This window comes from Mchenga conophoros, linkage group LG23, assembly GCF_057382185.1.
Source record: "Mchenga conophoros isolate Kocher_MC1m ecotype Shallow Benthic linkage group LG23, M_conophoros_male_GT1.1, whole genome shotgun sequence".
Classification (NCBI taxonomy): Eukaryota; Metazoa; Chordata; class Actinopteri; order Cichliformes; family Cichlidae; genus Mchenga; species Mchenga conophoros.
The window spans coordinates 21,086,532-21,106,936 of record NC_140547.1 but is presented as its reverse complement, the minus strand read 5'-3'; the positions used below and the strand labels follow the sequence as shown (position 1 = coordinate 21,106,936).

General features: G+C 39.6%; 2 protein-coding genes across 3 annotated transcripts; one reads left to right on the top strand and one right to left on the bottom strand.

Moving 5' to 3' along the window:
- The first annotated feature begins 1,346 nt into the window (after positions 1 to 1,346).
- On the top strand, positions 1,347 to 2,932 carry LOC146547158 (pro-opiomelanocortin-like). Its single transcript, XM_085265915.1, has 3 exons — positions 1,347 to 1,458; positions 2,074 to 2,194; positions 2,295 to 2,932. Exons 2-3 carry the CDS (start codon positions 2,078 to 2,080, stop codon positions 2,802 to 2,804), a joined length of 627 nt encoding a protein of 208 aa, XP_085122041.1. The 5' UTR covers positions 1,347 to 1,458; positions 2,074 to 2,077; the 3' UTR covers positions 2,805 to 2,932.
- Positions 2,861 to 20,125, bottom strand: LOC146547157 (protein EFR3 homolog B-like). 2 transcript variants are annotated; one of them, XM_085265885.1, is made up of 23 exons: positions 19,796 to 20,125; positions 18,957 to 19,286; positions 15,229 to 15,305; positions 14,934 to 15,061; positions 14,473 to 14,623; positions 13,839 to 13,960; positions 13,328 to 13,477; positions 12,891 to 12,986; positions 12,391 to 12,469; positions 11,503 to 11,638; positions 11,273 to 11,425; positions 11,048 to 11,159; positions 10,876 to 10,927; positions 9,095 to 9,267; positions 8,470 to 8,545; positions 8,117 to 8,278; positions 7,831 to 7,962; positions 7,609 to 7,676; positions 6,775 to 6,908; positions 5,164 to 5,255; positions 5,040 to 5,088; positions 4,664 to 4,770; positions 2,861 to 4,473 (listed from the first exon to the last, which is right to left on the bottom strand). In XM_085265885.1, the coding sequence occupies exons 2-23, from the start codon at positions 19,240 to 19,242 to the stop codon at positions 4,339 to 4,341; spliced, it is 2,670 nt and encodes an 889-aa protein (XP_085122011.1). In that variant the 5' UTR covers positions 19,243 to 19,286; positions 19,796 to 20,125; the 3' UTR covers positions 2,861 to 4,338. The 2 variants fall into 2 exon arrangements, with proteins under 2 accessions (XP_085122011.1, XP_085122012.1); XM_085265886.1 differs by lacking the exons at positions 18,957 to 19,286; positions 19,796 to 20,125 and adding an exon at positions 17,545 to 17,645.
- Between the last annotated feature and the right edge of the window lie 280 nt (positions 20,126 to 20,405).

Genomic DNA, 20,405 nt, shown 5'->3' with positions numbered 1-20,405 from the left:
GGAAGCGCTTCCGCTCCCTTAAGGCCAAAACAGAGAGAATGAGGAGGAGCTTCTTCCCCCAGGCTATTCGGGGCCTGAACCAGGTGTAGGACTGGACTCTCCCAAACACGTCACTATAAGACTGGACTCTCACACACGTCACCACACGCACCACCACACATTTCCTATAATCCTATAATTCCTATAATTTATAATCCTTATCTTTATAATCTCTTCTGCTATCTGCACATTCTTTACTGTAAATTCCTAAGTTAATTTGTAAATTTTTGTAGTAAACTGTAAATTGTAAATATTGTAAAACTTTTCTTCTGTCATTTAATGGTCGGGCATTGTACAGCTACAAGCATTTCACCCCCATGTCATACTGTGTATGGTTGTGTGTGTGTGACAAATAAAATTTGAATTTGAATTTGAATTTGAGTCTAAAAGGGAGGCCTGTCCAGGCTTCTTCTTTAAAAGAAGATCTTCAGAAGTTTGTTTTTGTTCTTTATATGTAGTCTTTATGTATAGTCTATGCTGAGCTTAAAAACCACTCCAAGTTCTAGACATTGAAATGAAACTTCCTGAGGCCTTAGGTAGAGGCTTTAATGCTTACGTCTGTTTCCAAGCTGTCGGTGAAAACCTTCTGTAGAATCATCATTAGTGCCGCTGAGGGCTCAGATAAAGGGGTGATGCTGCAGCAGCTGCCCGAGTTTGAAACTGTACACCCTGACCTGCAGGTTTGACTCCCGTCTTCCCTCCAATGATGACATGGCACCTCAATGTTAATCTGCCAAACCTGCCATCTGACATTTAGCACACGACAGTGGCAGTGAGGTGCTAAGCCAATATTTACGCGGTTGGTCTTCCTCTTCCCCCAAAGTCTTTATTAGATTTAATGTGTGTTTTGTTTTGTTTTTGCAAAGTTTAAGCTCAATTTAAGGGTGAATTTGTCTATATTTTATCCAATTTTCTCAAGAAAAATTCAAGAATCTTGAATCTTAAGACATATAAAAAATAATAAACAACCAGAAATCATAAAACCCTGCCATTAAAAAATACAGGCTGTTGAAGTTTGTGAATATAAAACTGAACTTTGCTGGAAATCTTTTTATAAATGCTCACAAAAGGAAGATTTAAACCTGAAAAAGAATGAAGAGCTGAGGTTATGAAGTTAAAACAGTTTCTCCATATAAAATGTGAATATTTGAGGGGCAGGAGAGGTTGATGTGGAGGAAGGAGGAGGCGGGAAAACATGGAATTGTCCGTTTTCTAGAAACAGTCCACGTTTGCGAGCAGGAGCAAATGCTGGTGATGACGTTATCTGCATGCACGTGTCCTTGGCTGGCAGGATATAAAAATCAGACGGCTGGTCAAAGCGACAGAAGAGGAGAGAGCAACAGCTAAAAACCTCCATCCAGCGGCCGAGTGACGGGAAAACACCAGCAATAAGAGGACGAAGAGGTGCAGAAAAGTGTGGTGAGAATCATCATTTTCTTTAATAACTTTTTATAATGATATTAAAATTAATAAGTGCTTAAAATGCTTGAAAATCACTTATTGTTACATTTTTTAACTTTTACTTTTTAGTTCTTCACAGATGATGAATTTCTAATGATTGACTCAATTCTGTTAGACTTGGATCTAAAAAAAATAAATTAAAACAAATACTGAGTAATATATTTTAAGATAAATTGTGAGAAAAAGACATTTGCTTCATCTCAGAACTGACAACAAGGATTTGGCATCAACAAAATATAAACTTAATGTAACTTTGCATAAGTTTATATAAAGTCAATGGTAATGTGTTGTTTAACCCAATATAATGTATTTTGCTAAAGAGATTACAGGTACTTTCATGCCCTTTATTATGATTTTTTTTTATGTACATGGGATGTATTTATTTATTTGATCAATTTCACAGTGATATCTGTTTTGTATACCTACTCTGTAAGTCACATTATGGTTATATATGTAGTGTTAATGTAACATAAATTAAATAAAAATATGTCAAATCAAAAATGAAACAAAAAAAATGTATACATGAGGGTTTTTTTAACATTCTGTCTGTGCTTTTCTCTGATTGGTCAACAGGAGGATGTGTCCTATGTGGCTTTTGGTGGCATTAGTGGTAGTGGGCAGGGCCAGAGAAGTAGTCAGCCAGTGCTGGGAGCATCCGAGCTGCCAGGAGCTCAGCTCTGAGAGCAACATGATGGTAAACGCACAAACACACTGTTCACTCAGACCTGATTTAATGGGAGGTTCTTCTTTTTTTTACCCAGAAGCTCACGTTTTCTTCTCTTTCTCTCCTGCAGGAGTGCATCCAGCTCTGTCACTCTGACCTCACCGCCGAGACCCCTGTCATCCCCGGCAACGCCCACCTCCAGCCCGCTGTCCCATCAGACGCCTCCTCACTTTCTTCTCAGGCCAAGCGCTCCTACTCAATGGAGCACTTCCGCTGGGGGAAGCCCGTTGGCCGAAAACGCCGCCCCGTCAAAGTGTACACCTCCAACGGCGTGGCGGAGGAGTCTGCTGAAGTTTTCCCCGAAGAGATGAGGAGACGAGAGCTCACCAATCAGCTGCTGGCAGAGGAAGGAGAGAAGGCTCAGGAGATGGTCGAGGAGGCGGAGGAGGAGCAGCAGCTCCTGAACGGGGTGCAGGAGAAGAAAGACGGCTCGTATAAGATGAAGCACTTCCGCTGGAGCGGCCCGCCAACCAGCAAACGCTACGGTGGCTTCATGAAGAGCTGGGACGAGCGCAGCCAGAGGCCACTGCTGACGCTCTTCAAGAACGTCATCAACAAAGAAGGACAGCAGCAGAAGTGAGACCAGACGAGAAGAGGATGAGGCAGTGGAGAGAGGAGTGACAGGAGGAGGAAACGTTTTCCAAGGCAATTAGACACCAAAGAGTTCCCATTAACAGAGTGACCAATAAAAAAGCTCTGAAACTGCCATCTGTTACATGATCCTGATTGAGTGATGGAGAGGGGAAGAGTCTGAGAAAGATGTTTTGATATGTATTGATATATGTAAATAACTTTAATTATTAAATGAGTTATAAAAAGTTATTTGCAAGCAAAACAAGATACATCTTTTCTCTACACAAATGCACGAATCCAGAACACATGCACATCTACACCAGACACCTGCTACCTGTGATCCACATCCACAATAACAAACTTCACTTTGAGTTCCTCAAAGAAGGAGTAACAACAGCGATAAATCTTAATAGAAGTCAGCTCCTGAAATAGGTGAAAATGCTCTACGTGAAAAGTCTTTACATGTCAGTCTTGAAAAGGAGGAGTGTCCATCAAGCAGAATAAAGTGAGCTCATAAAATAAGCAGGAACTTACAATGGTGGCACTAACCCTTTATGATCAGTGGGATTTTTCCCCCCCAAAATAACAAAATCAATTAAACATTTTTAAGCAATATATTGTAAAAAATAAAAATGCCAGAGCAAATATGTAGCAGCTTTAGACCTGTGAGACACTGGCAACCTGTACAGGGTATACCCCAGCCCGCCCTATGGTAACTGCATTTTCTGTCAATTACTACATGGTTTAAGCTCTAAAGGGCTAATAATAATAAGAAGAAGAAGAAGGAGAAGAAGAAGAAGAAGACTAGGTAAGAAAGAAAGTGAAATCATAAAAAAATAAAAGGTTGCTAAGAAAAAATCCACATTAAACAAAACTCCTAAACTAATACGTAATGACCAATATAAAGTATTGGGCCAGAAAAAAGTAAAGAAAAGGTAAGTGCTAAAAAAAAGAGCATGTAGCGTCATGGAAGAAATACGAATCACTGAACTAATCTAAAAAAAAACAACAGCTATTGTCCTCAGAACAACCTGTACGTACATTTTTAGGTAAAGTATAACATTTATAACTACATAAACAAGTCTATGACTCAATACTGCTACAGTAGAAGCCTTGGTTCACAGAAAAAAACAAATCAATTGTGTGTGAACCTTCAAAATAAGGCAGGGCTGCACAAATGAAAATGAAAATGAAAACAAACTGTTGCTTGTCACAGCGAGAGGTCTGCTGTGTGTGAATAAGATGAGACGATAAAATTAACATGTACTATTTATTTAGTGCAGCATCATTTAACCATTAACAATACTTGTGTACAGATGCACCTCATGACTGGAGGATCAAACAGTAGGGCAGACTGGGAAATATGAAGTCAAACACTGAGTCAGTCCATTTCTAATACAAAAAGATCAAATCTGACAGCTATAAAGGAAACAGCCACACTAAATCACTAAAATGTAAAACTCTTTCCCTCACAGCCACTGATTCGTTTCTTTACCAAACAAAGTGCTTCAACATCATCACGAGGTTGCTGCTGAATGTCTTTAATAGACACAGAGGTCAGGAAACTTCATCTCATAGACCGGAGTCGATCGAGGTGCCGAATGTCCAGAGGGAGAAGGAGGAGGACGTATGATGAGTTCAAAGACCTGATTGAGTTTGGACTGAAGCAACGATGTCTGGAGAGACAAATAAAGGCATTATTTTAAAAAACAGTTTTAATCACATCAAGACAGATCATTTCATCTAGATGAAAATTTTTTTAACAACTTTACTAAACTAAAGTGAGCTCTTATTGGCTGAGAATCACATCGATGGCGTGGGTGTGGTGCTTTCAGCTGCTTTGTTAGAGTACAATAAGCTGCTCACCCTGGCTCCACACTGGGCAGCAATTTCCTCAAAGGGAGCTGTCTGAAACCTCTCCACCACCTCCATCCGCTTCCTCCTCTCCTCTTCCTCGACCACGCCTCTGTCCTCTGACAGAAAGAAAAACCAGATCAAAGACAGATCTTCTTTGTTGACGCTAACCCAGTGCTTCACTTTGAATTTCGCTGTTAATAGTTTCACTTACGTGGCTTAAATTAAATGGGCGTTTTTTTATTGTTAAAATTCTAATTTTAATGAAAATAAAATTATACAAAATAAGTCATTGTCACTATACGCTGAAGGGGACAATTTGAAGAATATTTCCTAGATGTTCACAAGTAAATCATGTGAAACTATTGATTTGAAATCGATGGCCTACCGATGGCGTTCTTCAGCGTCTCAAAAGTGATCTGCTCAGTCTGAGGTTTCTGCACACAGAGATATGATCAGACACAAAAACAGCGCGATGGACAAAAGGACAGGTACATTCAGCAGATGGGTACCTGTGGTGTATCAGGACAGAACGGAAGGTCCATGTCCACCTGCAGAGAGACGGCGTCTCCAATGCTCTTCCTCTTAGACAGACGATCCTCTTCTACAATAAAACAGTAATTCAGTCTGAATTCTACGAGACTGGGGCCTCTATCAGTGCACTCATACTGCTGCTAAAGTGGACCCTCAAACCCACTGCTATTAAATATTTACCTGCAGTTTTTGAGAAACATTACCATCAGCTTCTCAACAAAGCTTTAGATCGTTTGTTCTTATTTACAGTCCATACTGGGATCTTGAACAATCATTGTTAAGTACTGTGTAACTACTATTGTTCAAGACAGTTCTACTTAAACTTTACTTACTTGCTTTTACTTTCTACTTACTTTTATATATTATTACACTGAGTATGGTATATACTACTTACTACCAAACACAAAGTCTAAATTACATAAAATGACATAAATAAAAACCCAGTGTGAAGCTTTGGGTCTTTGATAAATTGATTTAATATTAAGGGTGTGTTTGAGTTAGGGTGACCATATTTTGATTTCCAAAAAAGAGGACACTTGGCCCAGTCATGAAGAATTTTAATAATACTGTTTGTTTAAAGTATTTTTTAACATATTTAAAAGATGCCTTCTCTGTTAATAAATGTTGAAATCAAAAATGTTTTATAGGCTTTTACAAGTCAACAAGCGCAAAAGAAAATAACTTAAAAACCTCTGGAATTAAATAATGTTACAGAAATAATGCCTCATCTGTATAAGAAAAATTACCAGTGAGGTACCAGTAAGGTGTTGTGCAGTGGTTTCTGCTGTCTCATTTGACATTTCTAACTTCAATTAATTTTGTTTGCACTCCACCATTCTTCCAGTCGAAGTATGATTGGGAATATTTTCTCTGTTCCTTGGTTACTTAAGTCTGAGAAAGAGCTTCAAGAGTGACTTCCACTGAATCCAGCACTATCACACCATTGACAATAGCTGGCAGGCACTGCTGAACGTTTTAGCTGTGTTAAAGTCTGGAAATGCTTTTTTTTTTTTTTTTTTTTAAGCAACACACTAGTGCAATCCATGGATCTGTAACTACTGTGATGCTTCATAGTATGAAATGCCAGTGCACCTTCTGCTGCAGATACAACAGCATCCTCGTTTTTCCCAGGTGTAACAAAGAACTCAGTCAACTTACTAGATGAATTTTCGCCTCGCACAGCCTTTTTATGTTTTTCTGTGTCCATGTAAGCAACAAGATCTCCGGCACCTTTGTTAGACACACAAACGTAAGTGCCAGCTCTGCACACAGTGCACTACGCCTCCTATTTATGATACGAGGGAAATTTCTTTTGCAGTTTGTCTGAAAATATGCACTTGCGCTTTGGCATCTTTTGGCATCTTTTCAACACGCCGCTCTGCGCTCTGTCCCGTCTGTGAGCACGGAACAACCACTTACAACATTCAGCAGTTCGGGGATGACGTTGCACATATGGGTCCTCTATAGGCCTATAGGAAAACCCAGACATTTTCATCCATCTTGAAAATCCCCCCGGATGCCCCGAACAGAACGTGAAAAGTTCACATGTCTGGGGAAAAGAGGATGGTTGGTCACCCTAGTTTGAGTACCTGTTAACTGAGGTGTGTACGGTGTGTTGAAGCGTTCACAGTGTGCGCTGTAGCTGCTTCCTGCCAGGGCCTCGCAGATCTTTGATTGGATGAACAGCAAAGCTTCATCCACCTTCAGCTCACCTTCTGGGAGTCTGATACACACACACAAAGTTATAACACCAAGACTTTAAAAATCCTGGTGCTAGACAAACAAAGCTGAGGTACAACCAAGCTAAGCAATTGAATCTGTATAAATGTACATTGGACAGAAGAACTGGGCCACCTGCACACTACACCTACAGGAGCCGCTTGACAACAGAAACCTGTGCTATGAAGCCCTTGGTGTACACTTTTGTGGTGATGCTAATGCTAGGAGCCCTGCAGTTACTGAGTGAGCAGAGTGATGTTTACATACTGTTTGCCTCAGCACTTGGCAACCCCACGGCTTGCAGCGGATCAGTTGCCACATTCGTGAGCTGACTAGTTGCATGATTGATTGGATTGATTTTGTCTATACTGCGAGTTACCAGAATCAACCATAACAAGCATATTATTAAGAATATTGAGAACAATATAAGGTCAGCATGGTACTGTTTAATAGTTGATGTTTTTATGCTTTTTCTACTAGAGTTTCAACACTTTAGTAAAGTGTAATTACATAACTCAATAACATAAAATACTATATTTTATTTGTTTTTTAACTTTAAAATGGGGCTAACCTGGCAATATTTATTCTGCTTTTCGATTATGTAAATATGTGGGTGTCTGGTTGAATTTCTACTCTTATTTCTAACTAAAGTTTTAAATTTTATAATGTTTTAATACAATCAATTAGTGCGCCTCTCGCTCTACCTGGGTTTGTCACAAAACATGACTTCGGGCAGCAGGTGAGGAGCATCCTTCTGTCGACTTTCTATCACCTGAAGATCCAAAACAAACACACAGTCTGTGATGTTGTGCTAACAAACACCTTTGTTTCTCATGTTGTCTCTCTCACACACACACACACACACACACACACACACACACACACACACACACACACACACACACTTACACTTACACCGACTTCACCTGAGTGATGTGCTGGTGGAGTGTTGGAGGCGGGCCAAGTTGTGACAGCAGGTTGAGGAAGGCGGCGCAGAGGGCGTGGATCCCACAGCGATTAAACACTGACAAACACTCCTGATTGGAAAGAGTCATCTCCTGTGCAGCCAATCACAGGAAAGTTAAAGGGAGAGGAAGAAGCAATGTGCTATTTTATTTATTGTTTATTGTAAACACCACACACTGCAACATTAATAAACTAAGCTTTGCCCCTACACGGGCCTTTAAATCATATCACAGAGGTTCTGCCTACCTGCAGAGCCAGGATCAGTCGAATTAGATCCACCACAACCTCCTCATTGGCCAGTTCCACACTTAGAACAGCCAATAGGGTGAAGAGGGCTTGGTAGTGGCTGCGTCCACTGTTCTCCTCCCTAGAGGCCAGGTAGACGTGTCTGTAGAGACGCTGAGCATGCTGCATGAACACAAACACATCATGCTGAAATGTGCAAATATCATGATGTACACTTAAGACCACCCGTTTTATCCCTGCCTTTAAAAGCCATCTGATCAAATCTTGGTGTAAATCTCTGAAATAAATTCTTCCAACCTCGAACCTCCGAACTAGTGACATCATTCGTGGTGTCTCTGATGATGTGAGCTTACCTTCCTCATGAACAGGTTGTCCTGTCGAGAGCATCTGTCCTCTTTCATTTCCAAGGATGAGACATCAAATGCCACACTGTAGACACATAACCAATAACTTATCGATCCTCAACAGGTCAGTTAACGCCTTTAGACAAATGCTATTTTTCAGTTTTCTGCTATAATAAATCCACAATGGTAGGATCAAAATGAACAGCCATGCGGGCTCTATGGATGAGGGAACCATAGGAGCACTTTAAATAAAATGCATCTGGCCATGACTTTAATTTTGAATTTAAGGTAGAGACTGAACAACAGTCTTATAAGGCAGATTCACAGATTCTTTCAAGCCTGTTGTAAAAATGTGTGTAAAGCAGTATCTTTGTTTAAATAATCTGAAACGCCTCCAACCTTTTTAGAATGACCAACAATGCTATGTGATCCTCCTTTAAAATGATTATTGCAGATCATCTTTTAATGAGAGAAAAGTGGAAGTATTTACATTATGTTCATCACAAGCTAAAGACAATCAGCAGGTCTGCAGTGACATCCCCCTGCCACAGGGTGGAGCTCTTTACAACTCATTATTCTCCACATGGGTCATTAGTCTCTGGTACTAGTGGTGTTGTCTCTGTGGAAGTGTGACCTGGCTGTGGTGAGCCGGGAGGCGTTGTGGCGTCTGTCAATGAGCGAGGTGAGGATGGACAGAACAAGCAGGCGGATCTCCGGATCCTCCATCAGCGTGAAGGACAGCAGAGGCTCCAGGAAAGACGAGGGCAGCGCCGTCAGCAGGTTGCTACTTTCGTAATGCTCTGACACCTGAGGCACAGAGGAGGGACAGCGAGCATGTCAGACTGACAGGAAAATGTTATTTAAGCTTGCATGAATACAGCTTCAAAGATTACAAAGATGAGCCTCAAGTGCTGTAAATTCTGATTTATTTGAACCATACGTTATTCATCTTGATGCATGCTCAATCATCCAGGTAAGTAAATCTCCAAAAGTTGATTCTGTTCATGTGGACGTAGCGTTTTGTGGGAGGACCACTCTCAGCATCGACCAAGTGTGTTTGCTTTTGGAACTGTGTCTTCATTCCACCTACTTCACATACAAGGGTCAGTTCCACAGGCAGAAACATGGGTGTGCCATGGGCTCCCCAGTTTCACCTATCATGGCCAATTTGTACATGGAAGAAGTGGAAAAGAGGGCTTTGCGATCCTACCCTGGAACACCACCAAGCCATTGGTTCAGATATGTGGATGACACCTGGGTGAAAATCAAATCTCACCATCCCCACAGACACAGTGTCCAGGGAGGCAGAAGAACAGCACATCAAGAAGGCCCTGAGTAAATGTGGTTATCCCATCTGGACTTTTGTCAAAGCTGGGAAGGCGCCAAAAGAAAGCTCCAGCCGATCTAGGAGAGAAGGACAACCGCTGCCTAAGCGAAAACATGTAGTGATCCCATAAGTGTCAGGAGTATCAGAACAGCTGAGACGCATTTTTTCTAAACACCGGGTGTCTGTGGCTTTTAAACCCCAAAACACGCTGTGCTAAAAATTGGTCCATCCCAAGGATCGAGTCCCTGACACAAACAGAGTAACATAGTGCACGCTGTTAAGTGCCAGGAGGATTGCCAGGATTTATACATCAGGGAAACCAAACAACCTCTGGCGAAGCGGATGGCACAACACAGAAGAGCTACCTTGTCAGGCCAGGACTCTGCAGTCTGTTCACACCTACAGGCCAGTGGACACTCTTTCAATGATGAGGATGTACACATCCTGGACAGGGAGGAACGCTGGTTTGAGTGCGGAGTCAAGGAGGCCATTTACGTGAAAAGGGAAAGACCATCTCTGAATCGAGGAGGGGGCTTAAGGGTACATCTTTCACCATCTTACAATGCTGTGATTGTAGCCATTCCCCAACTCTCTGTGAATGGTACTCATGGCCATTGATCAGTGGGTTTTGGTCAGTGGTCAATTGATCAATGGTCATGAGAATTTGCATAGTTAAGATTAAGGAACTGACCTTCCAGCCCATTGTTCCTTCAGTGGGCTGGTTTCAGTCATTATGCAAATGTACTGTTTATAAGATTAGAGAAACCTGCAGTCAGCTGAGACTGAAGAAGTCACTTGGATGAGTGACGAAACGTTTCTCCCACAAAACACTACGTCCAGATGAACAGAATCAACTGTTGGAGACATACGTTATTCAGCTTTATTCAGTCATACGACTTTAATCAGCGAGTGTAGAATCAACTGCTGTTTATCTGATAAACCAATAAACAAAACACCATTTCATTTTGATTATCTCAAAATCCACTGTAAATTTGCACTTCACCGACTCTCCAGGTTTTCCTTTATCATTTTAACTGTGTGCTTTCAAAAGGTAAGAGCAGAGCTGGAGGGTTTTAAAGAGACCTCACCTGTAGGAGAGACTTCAGCAGCATCACCTGTATCATCCTGCTGCCTTCAAACCTGAGTCAAGAATATTATTTCACAAAATTAAGGTGTTTTACAAGTATTTTGTCAAATACTAGGTGAGTACAGTGTTAACTACAAGCAATAGAGAGCACAGAAAGTTAATGTGAATGGTACCCGGAGTTGGGTGAACCCAAGGCTGGGTAGATACCAGGAACAGGAATCTTCCCCATGATGAACAGCATGACCTCTGACCTCTGGTAAATAGGCAGTGTGTTGGCAAAGGATCCTGAAATGTCATGAGGTAACATCAGCTCAAATGAAGTAAATAAAATGAAAAGTACAAAGAAAAGTTTGTCACCTTTAATGCAAAAAAGTGCTAAAATACCACCATGAACACACCAATAGTTTTAATGACGGCGTCCTGCAGTTTTTTCTCTTCAATCGAGCTGGTTTTATGTTTACCACCATTGTCATAGTAACCAGTCAGCTGGTAGTCCACGCTCTGCCTGAGCTGTCGCAGTAACGTGTTGAACACCTCCAACACTGTGGGACCTGCAGAGTACAGTATAAGTAACATTAAGCATTTCTGTGTATATATAAACAGATGTGTGTGTGAGCTGGAGGCTCACCGACAGATCCAGTCGCTTCTATAACGGCTGCTTCAGACAGGACCTCCACAATCCCAGCTCTGACTGAAGCTGGACTCCTGCTGTTGGCATCCAGGTGACCCAACAGCTGCTGGATGACCAGATGGGAGTGCTGGGACTGACCAAGAGTTCAATTCAGTTACAGAATAACAGGTGGAGTGACACGTAATATAGCCAGTACAGCTGGGGACAGTTAAGTGCTTTAGAGGTAAATGTAGGATGAGTAAAAGGAATGTACCATTAGCAGTGTTTATTATTATTTATTTCCCACATTTTGTACTTAAAATAATAATTATTAGTTCAACTTTGTAGATTTAACTATGTTGAAAATACATTTAAATTAACTTTCAGTTACTCTACAGTAAGATTAAGATTAAGTAATTGTGCTTAAATGCTTAAACAAATGCATTTTGTTAAGTTAATCTTAGGTTAAACTTGTTATTCTTATTTTTCAATACTTAAACTATAATATTAAATACTACAATACTTTCTAATAATTAAGAAAGAAATTAACATAATTAAGTTGACATTATTGTTACATAAATATAACAGCAGTTAAATTTTATTTAAAATTATGTTATCATACATTTACAAAACTAAACTGAATAAAGTAATTATGTTTAAGCTAAAGCACGTCCTAAAGTACTCAAATTAAGTACACACAGTTAAAATAAGTAAGTTCATTCTTTCTACAGATACATATTTAAATTTACAGTCAAAGAGTATTTCCTTTAAGTTCCTTTGAAGGGCATTTAAATATATGTTACTTTCAAGCTGAGGTAATTTAAATGTATTAATTTAACTTGCTGTATGAAATGACAACTATTACTATAGTGCAGTATATACAGGATTATCAGTGTAATAACAAACCTGAATAGAGTACATGATGATCTGAAAACACTGAACAGCAAACCCTCGTCCCTGCCAAAGACTGTGACTGTCCAGGTGCCTGAAAGACAGTCCAGCAATCTGTATGTAATGATTTATTATTATAGCATATCATATATACTAGAAACTAAATAAATACTGCTGCTACTACTGATTTTGACCTCTATTAGTACAGCTACTCAGAATAAACAATAAACAGAGGTTGAGCATGAAGGTATGTGCAAGATAAATAAGCATCATTTTGAACTTCAAAGAGTCCAACAGTATTATATATGAATATGTGTAAATATCAGCAGATAGAGTCGAAGGAAGTTAGATACTTTCTTTCTATCTATTTTGATTGAGTGTTTGATGTTTTGACTCCATACTTCAAAGAAATTATTAAATCTTTGTTAATCTGTTTCTGTGTACTTAATATAAAGCACTCTGCTTTCGTAAGGAGTAATACTACTATTGTGCTATAAATATAGTGTATATCTTACATGAGTACTGGTTTGATAGCGTTGTTAATGTGTCCATAAGCAGCTCGGCACAGCAGCTCCCTGAAACAAACCTCTGTCTGCTCTGCTGGAGATCCGCTGAACAAAGAGGGAAATGCTGAAAACAAGCCACTAACCAAATCTCATACAATATTCTGAGTAATTTAACTGTTTAAATGTACTTTCAGTGACTTTTGGCTTTGTTTTATTTGACCACATGATTTAACAGCACCATAAACAGCATAGCAAACGTATTAAATTTCTTATCAATTTTACAAAATCTCAAAATTAGCTGATGTTTAGAACAGAATGTCACCAGCTGAATGTGGGAACCAACGGCAGTGCTTTTAAATATAATCCTAAACACAGATGTCACTTTATTTATCTAGCAGTAAAACGTGTAGGTGTACGAGAGTGTTAACATTAATACATGTCTATACCTGTCGTTTTGTGAGTGTTGCTGCAGATTGACCAGCAGGGCAGGGACAATCTGCTCCATGTGACGCGGCTCCCAGATGTTCACCTGCAACTCATCGTCTACCGTCTTCCTCACCACGCCCTGCAGCCCGCGGATCCCCGACACACGGATCCTAAACACACACAAACTTCATAAGTTTACCCACAAACACACTAAGTACACGTTCATCTCCAGACTCTGGAGCTGAGTTTTGTTTTGATGTTTGTTTTATGTTCATAATTTTGGATTATTCCACAATATTCCTCTTATACAGAGAGAAACGTGCATGAATCATCAATACTATTCAATAATTTGCTGATATAAAAAAAAATTTAACATATGAAAAGGCATAACCTGAGGATGCTTACATATCTAATCAAATGGTTGATTACTAAAATTGTTGATTATTTGTGTTCTGGCACTCACAATTGTATACCCTTCTTAAATAGTGTCTGTGAGTTCGTATCAAGTCAAAGTTAAACCTCAGAACTGACTTGTTTCTGGTGTCAAGGTCTTCGTGATCAGAGTGACACATCTCACTGAAGCGAGACACGAAGAAATCGTAGCTCCGGTGATATGACGGTGTGTCCTCCTCGATGTTTGCAAACTTTACAAACTACGCAACACACAAAATGAGCCTCTTAATCCATCAAAACACACTGAAAAGCAACTACACATGACAAATTTAGAAGCAGAAGTAAAACTGCTCAATTTTGAGTATTAAAAGAAATTTCAAATGTAAATTTTACTTATAGTTTGCCCTTTAATTTGAACTTAGATCTACTTAAAAAACAAATAAATTAATTAAACTTATGGATAATTAATTAACCTTTTAATTGACAGTTCCGAGAAACATTCCTACTGTGATACAACTTCTACTTTGTAAAATTCATTAAGAGATTTTACATTCCTTCATTAGATGAAATGCTTGCAGTTCCTCATAATACATGAAACTTAATGAATGTTAAAAGACTGGTGAATGGTCAAATGAACAAATAACCATTAACAAATTAACATCACTACTGCAGCTTGTGATTAGTAAATGTTTCCTTTACTGCAAACCCATGAACACTTTACCAAGATCTCAAAGCTTTTAAATGCTGTCCACTGTTGCAGGGTGTTACATACAGAGTTGGTGGCGAGTATGTGGAGGTGTGGTTTGTCAGCCTCCAGCAGTAGACGCAGTGTGCTGAGAAAACTCTCCACCAGCAGGTTGATGCTCTGACAGTGACATGCAAGCAACAGCTGCTCCATCGCCTCCATCGCTATGCACACATACCTGAGAGGGGCGGGAAAAAAAATCCCATTGCTGTTAAACATGTGTGTCATATTTTAAACCCCTGAGATCAGTCACTCCTCTAGAGATGGTGGGCTGATTTCAGAGAAGTGTGAAGCTTGTAATACTTAAAAGATCTTAAATACTTAAAAGACCTGAACTGCTGATTGCTTTACAGGGATACTCTAGATCCTGACTTCTGAATGTCTTTTTTCAATGATTTTTAAGTAGAATTTTATTCATTTAAGCTGCCAGTTAGCATAATGATTTTAAGGCCATCTGTGTGGGCTTTAGTGTGTTTGTGTGTACTGACCCGTAGCGGTGGCGGTTCAGCTCTCTGGTCAGACGCTCTGACAGGTACGCAGCAATGCGGTCGAGCTTCTCCGGAGCAGACAGAGCGAAGAAGGTCAACTTCTCCATGTTGGCTTTCACCAGCCCTTCCTGATCGCACACACACAAATACACACAGAGATGTTGTTACTGTGTAGCTTATTGAAACTTCATGAATATGTGAAATAAAGATGACATTTTTGGATTTTGATTACATTTGATACTGAAGCACTAAAATAAATGTAAAGACTGTGCGGTGTAGATGTACAGGTGTTTACCTCAGGGTCTTCTGGGAAAATGTTGTCGACCAGCCGCTTGTAGCGTGGCCGAAGGGCCCAGCAGCAACCACACAGCCCTGAACACAGAGACACGTTTCAATTTCCCCCTTCAGTTACAATGTATTTGAAACAAAGTCTGAAACACAGCAGGCTTCAGAGAAACATTTCCATATTTAAAATGTCCTCTAATAATTTTAATAAATTAAAATGTTGATCTCTGATTTAAAATAGTCACAATTTTTAGGAGTTATTAAGGAATGGACTTTTTTTAGGAATTCTGAAATTGAGAATTTTTTCTTTTCCATTGTTTTTGATAGTTAATAATAATAACATTCAGCCTCTGTTGGAGCTAGAAAACTGTGGAGTAATTTTTGTAATTTCATTAGTTTGTAAATATATAATATACTAAATACAGAAAGACACAAAAACTCTTTAAAATGTTATAAAGCAGGTTGAATTATAATAAAAACCTGTTTTCAGTAGTGAGTTTTTAAAAAATGTTTGTAACAGCCTAAAGTGGGCAGTCGAGTTTATGGATTGTACTGGACGTTTATAGATTTTCTTTGATTTTCATCTCTCTCCATGTTCGGCGTCACGGCTTTTGGGGGATTAAAGGAGACAAGAGATCTGCCACTGGTCAGCTGCCAGCACAACACACAAACGCTCGTCTTCCTGACTTTACGAGGCCCCTGAATGACAAACTGAACATAAACCTGATTCAAACCTGAATCTGTAAACCAAACTGTCCTAAAGTGAAGACTCTGCAAAAAGATGTGGTTCTCACAACAACAGGCCTACGAGTGCACGCACACACCACACACACACACACACACACAATGCAGCAGTGAGAACACATCTTAATCCTGCAGTGGTTTGTTATGTAATGTGTTTATATTGTTTGTGTTTTTTAGTTAGCAGAGCTTAAAGAATCCGCACTGTCACTGCGAGTATGCTGTTCTGTCTCAAAAACCAGGACAGGTGGCATGCTTGGACCTTCAGACCCTGCAGAACCAGCAGATCATACTTTTCTGAGAGCTTTTTCATGAGTTGGTTTTAAATTGTATTTTTTTTACTGTTTATTTTGTTGTTCAGATGAATTATTAGTTACAATATATGATATGATAAATCCCATGAGAGTGGTATGTTTGGTTTTTATTTGTTTTGTTAATAAGAATAATAAGAATAATGGTCATTGTCAGATCATTGAGAGATGATTACGGATCCTCACATAATTAAGTAAAGTAACAAAGACTCTTTTCTTGAACTATTTGATATTATAAACACAAATATATTTTAGGCTTCAGTAAATTAAACACTACAGCCAGCAAAACCTGACTGATAAATTGACAAACAGTTGACGTATTAGGGATAATTAAATAAAAGAAACACACACACAATTAAAATGAACCAACTTTTAATGACTCAAATCAGTAGTTCATTCATTCAACTTAAAATAAGAAAAAACTCTATCTGCATTGAAGAAAAGGAGTCTACTGGCTTAACATGCTCAGAATTTTGCACTTTGTGATTTGTGAAAATGCCTCTATTTTATTATACAACACAGGGGCCCTGCTGCCGTGTTTCAGGTACATGTATGAAATTTGGTCATACTTCCAACATGTTAAAGACACTCTTCTGAGAGCCATCACCATGGCAATCAAGAAACCTTTAAAAGAAGTGGTAGCTAGTGTATGTTAACACTTTTTCTAAACAGAATTGTTTTAATGACATCGAATACTATTTTAAAAAGTAATTTTTCAAAAATTTGCTCAAATCGGGGTCTCAGTTTGTGAGGGGCGTGTCCAAAAACATCAATCAATACATTAAAGGCTGTGACTCTATCAGGTACTGCTGTGACACTATGTTAACATTATTCACAGCAACACAATGAACAACTAGCGGGCTTTCCTTTAATGTCACACAGTTTTTGTAATAAACATTACGTTTCTGCAACAGCCAATCAGAAATCCGCATGCCTACAGGAAACACTTTAATCCCAGCGTGCCTTGATACGCCCAATTATCACTGCTTGCAGCTGTAATTAATTTTATTATTATTAATGTTATTATTATTGCCTTCATAACATTTGTTTGAAACTGTTAAACTAGAAAAAAACACATCCAGTAAGTTGTCCCTTTAAAATACATTGACATCATGACTAACAGGTAGATTTGAGGAGAGAAGCTGATGCAGAGGTGAACTGTCGCACATCTTTTCAGGACTAAGTGAAGCTTCATTTATGCCTCTGTTTGATCTTTAAATCTATTTCTATTTATTTTGAGATAAGGCTTAATAAATAAAAAGAATTGTTCTTACCGTACATAAGGATGACTCGTTCAGCTCACATCTACACTGTCACATACACCACACACACACACACACACTTGTGGTTAATCCTCCACACACATACACACTGATGTGGCCCCGCCTCCTTTCATTCACCGTCAGTTATAAAGCTCGTATCTCGATGGTCAGATTAAGTGTCAGAGGACAATGTTGAAAACGCTTTTGCATGTTAGCTGTTTAACTCCAGATTAAAGATTTAAAATAAAACAAAAAGATGCTGTTTGTTAACGAGTTTGTTAAAATGAAATAAGACAGATTTAACAGTGTAGTATTTATACTCCCACAGGCTCTTAACCCTGAAAGACTTTTCTGTGTGTGTGTGTGTGTGTGTGTGTGTGTGTGTGTGTGTGTGTGTGTGTGTGTGTGTGTGTGTGTGTGTGTGTGTGTGTGTGTGTGAGTGAGTGAGAGAGAGAGATCCGGGCCATGTGCAGCAGCTCAGCGCTCTGTAATCTGCTCTGGATTTATTCATCATTCCAACCGAAAATGAAAAAAATAAACATCAGAAACCTGCAGAACTGAAAACATTCATCTGCTCTGTTTTCACTGCAGAAAGGGAACAAAACTGAAACTGACATTCATTTGTCTTCTTCTCTTAAATTATCGCTCACTTTCTGGCTGTTTAATATAATGTTGCTTACATGTTTTAGACTTAATAAGTGAGCCCATGTGGGGGAAAAAGACAGTATTAGGACAGAAAGTATTTGATGTTTTTCTCTTTTGAAAAAGACAATCGGTCTGATGGTAGTTTTATTGGGTTGTGTTGAGATCTAGTGTGATAAAAAAAAATCCACATATATTCAGTAAAAATATGAAAAGATAATTAAGTGTTAGATGCTCATTCAAAATGTCGAAGTCGAGTCGGAGCAGGAGTTGGGCTGATCTTGTATATTATATGATCTAATTTCCAGAACTTTGGACCATGAAAGTAATGCTATCAACAGACTGTTGGTCCACAGTGGGATGTAATTTAAAAGCTCTGTTTATCAACAATAACTTGCACTAAACCTAATATTATATGTTATTCTTGTTAGGCTTGGCTGCATCTATTTATCCCAGTTAAGTCTCCTGCATAAGTCTTAAGTTGTTAGCCAGTTATTCCTCTTTCCTGATTCTATTGAGATCAAAGTTTACACAGTGGACTTCATTTTTTTTATTTAGTTAGACCCAAAACTAAGGACTGAGTGTATAAACACATCAGGAAAGTGTTTACCAAGGTCATGGGGAATATTAATAAGAAAATTAAAGGTACTTCTGCTTTGGCCTCTGTTTTAAGAATTTAAAAGTACACCCATCCTTTATCTGTTTGATTCAAAGACGTCTTCCTCACAAACATTGTTGGAGTCGTAATGTGAAGCAGCCAGTGTATTCGCTGTATCCGTTACCTCCGGGTGTCTGGTGGTCCAGCACAGAGCAGCAGTCCTGCAGCAGCCGCCTTGGAGCCTCAGTTACGGCCGGCATGGCAGCCCTCGGCAGCGGCATCCCCCTGGGCAAGCTGGGTATGGTCACGCCACGGGGCATACTGGGTAAACTGGGCAGAGTGGGCATACTGGGCATGGTGATTCCTCTGGGTAAACTGGGAGGGTTGATGCCTCGGGGCAAAGAGTTCAGCAGTGCTGGCATGGTGACCCCCCGTGGCAAGCTGGGGAACCTGGGAAGAGTCCCTGGCATCTCTGGAGAAAAAAGAAGAGGTCCTGAGGAAGAGGAGAGGAGACCTGTGGATGGGGAGAGGTGGAGAAGGGAAATAAGAACACGGATTGAAATGAAAAGCCTGCCTCTTAAAATTCTTCTGAATTTAACCCCTTCAGATCTGCAGCTCTGATACACCAACTTCCTCAGCAGAGCCCAACATGAGGGAACCAATCAAAGTTTGCGTCCCTGAAAATCTTGACCCCAATTATTTTCCATTTATTCCCCACAAACGTTTGGTTTGGTAATTAAGTAAAAAACACAAAGAAAAGAAATTAAAGATGTACTAACTAGTATTTACAGCATTACCTATATATGTATTATATTATAACACATGGGTCAAAAAGTCCTGTGTTTAAACTTATTATTAATAAAAGTCCTGCTTTGATTGAGGATTTCATGATAAATGCTGATTTATTAACTGTACTTTAGCTTCACATTACTGTAGATGAGTGTAAAAGAAGTGTTTTCACATGTGAGTTTTACTGAAGATGATGATGAAGACAGCAGTGTAAAATAAAAAGCGATGTCCTACCTGCTCGTCTGCAGCGTCGCTCTCTTGCAGCTGTTTCCCTCCAACACGCTCAACAACTGTTTATGTAACATCTGTTGAGCCCCTGCTCCCCGTCAGGCTCGGTCAATAATCAATGAGAGCGATCGATACCCGGCTCTGCATGCTGGAGCGCCTCTGACATCACAGCACATCAGGAAGAGGAGGAGGAGGAGAAAGATAAGGAGGAGGAGTTTCCTGAAACCTCCAGCTGTTTGAGGAACTTTAATGACTTCAATCATTTTAAACTTTAAAAAGTGAAACAAACGCCGTTCTTCGATTGCTGTGCAGGGAAGAAAAAACAAGCGCCTCTCACCCTCCTCTTCTTCATCCTTCTTTCAGCCAGGAGAGAAATCCTCTTCCCAGCATGCTGCTGGGCTGTAGGAGTGGCTCCCTCTGGTGTCTGATTAAGATTAATGCAATAAAAGCAGCAATAAAAAAAATCTGAGTGGATGTTTTCCACCAACCTGTCAGGGTGCATTCTGGGTTGTGTAGGAAAATGGTTTACAAGGACTTTTAAACAGAGAGTTTATTATCTGCGTCTTTGATGTCTAAAGCTAATTTCCTCCTTCAGAACAGCTGTACACGAGGTGAG

Bases quoted from the DNA above. Each gene is read 5' to 3' on its own strand.
- LOC146547158 (XM_085265915.1), top strand. From the start codon at position 2,078: ATGTGTCCTATGTGGCTTTTGGTGGCATTAGTGGTAGTGGGCAGGGCC. The intron at 2,195-2,294 runs GTAAACGCACAA...TCTCTCCTGCAG, and splicing joins GCTCTGAGAGCAACATGATG to GAGTGCATCCAGCTCTGTCA.
- LOC146547157 (XM_085265885.1), bottom strand. From the start codon at position 19,242: ATGCCAGGGACTCTTCCCAGGTTCCCCAGCTTGCCACGGGGGGTCACC. The intron at 15,306-18,956 runs GTAACGGATACA...CTCTGTGTTCAG, and splicing joins GGACCACCAGACACCCGGAG to GGCTGTGTGGTTGCTGCTGG. The intron at 7,677-7,830 runs GTGAAGTCGGTG...TTGGATCTTCAG, and splicing joins TCCACCAGCACATCACTCAG to GTGATAGAAAGTCGACAGAA.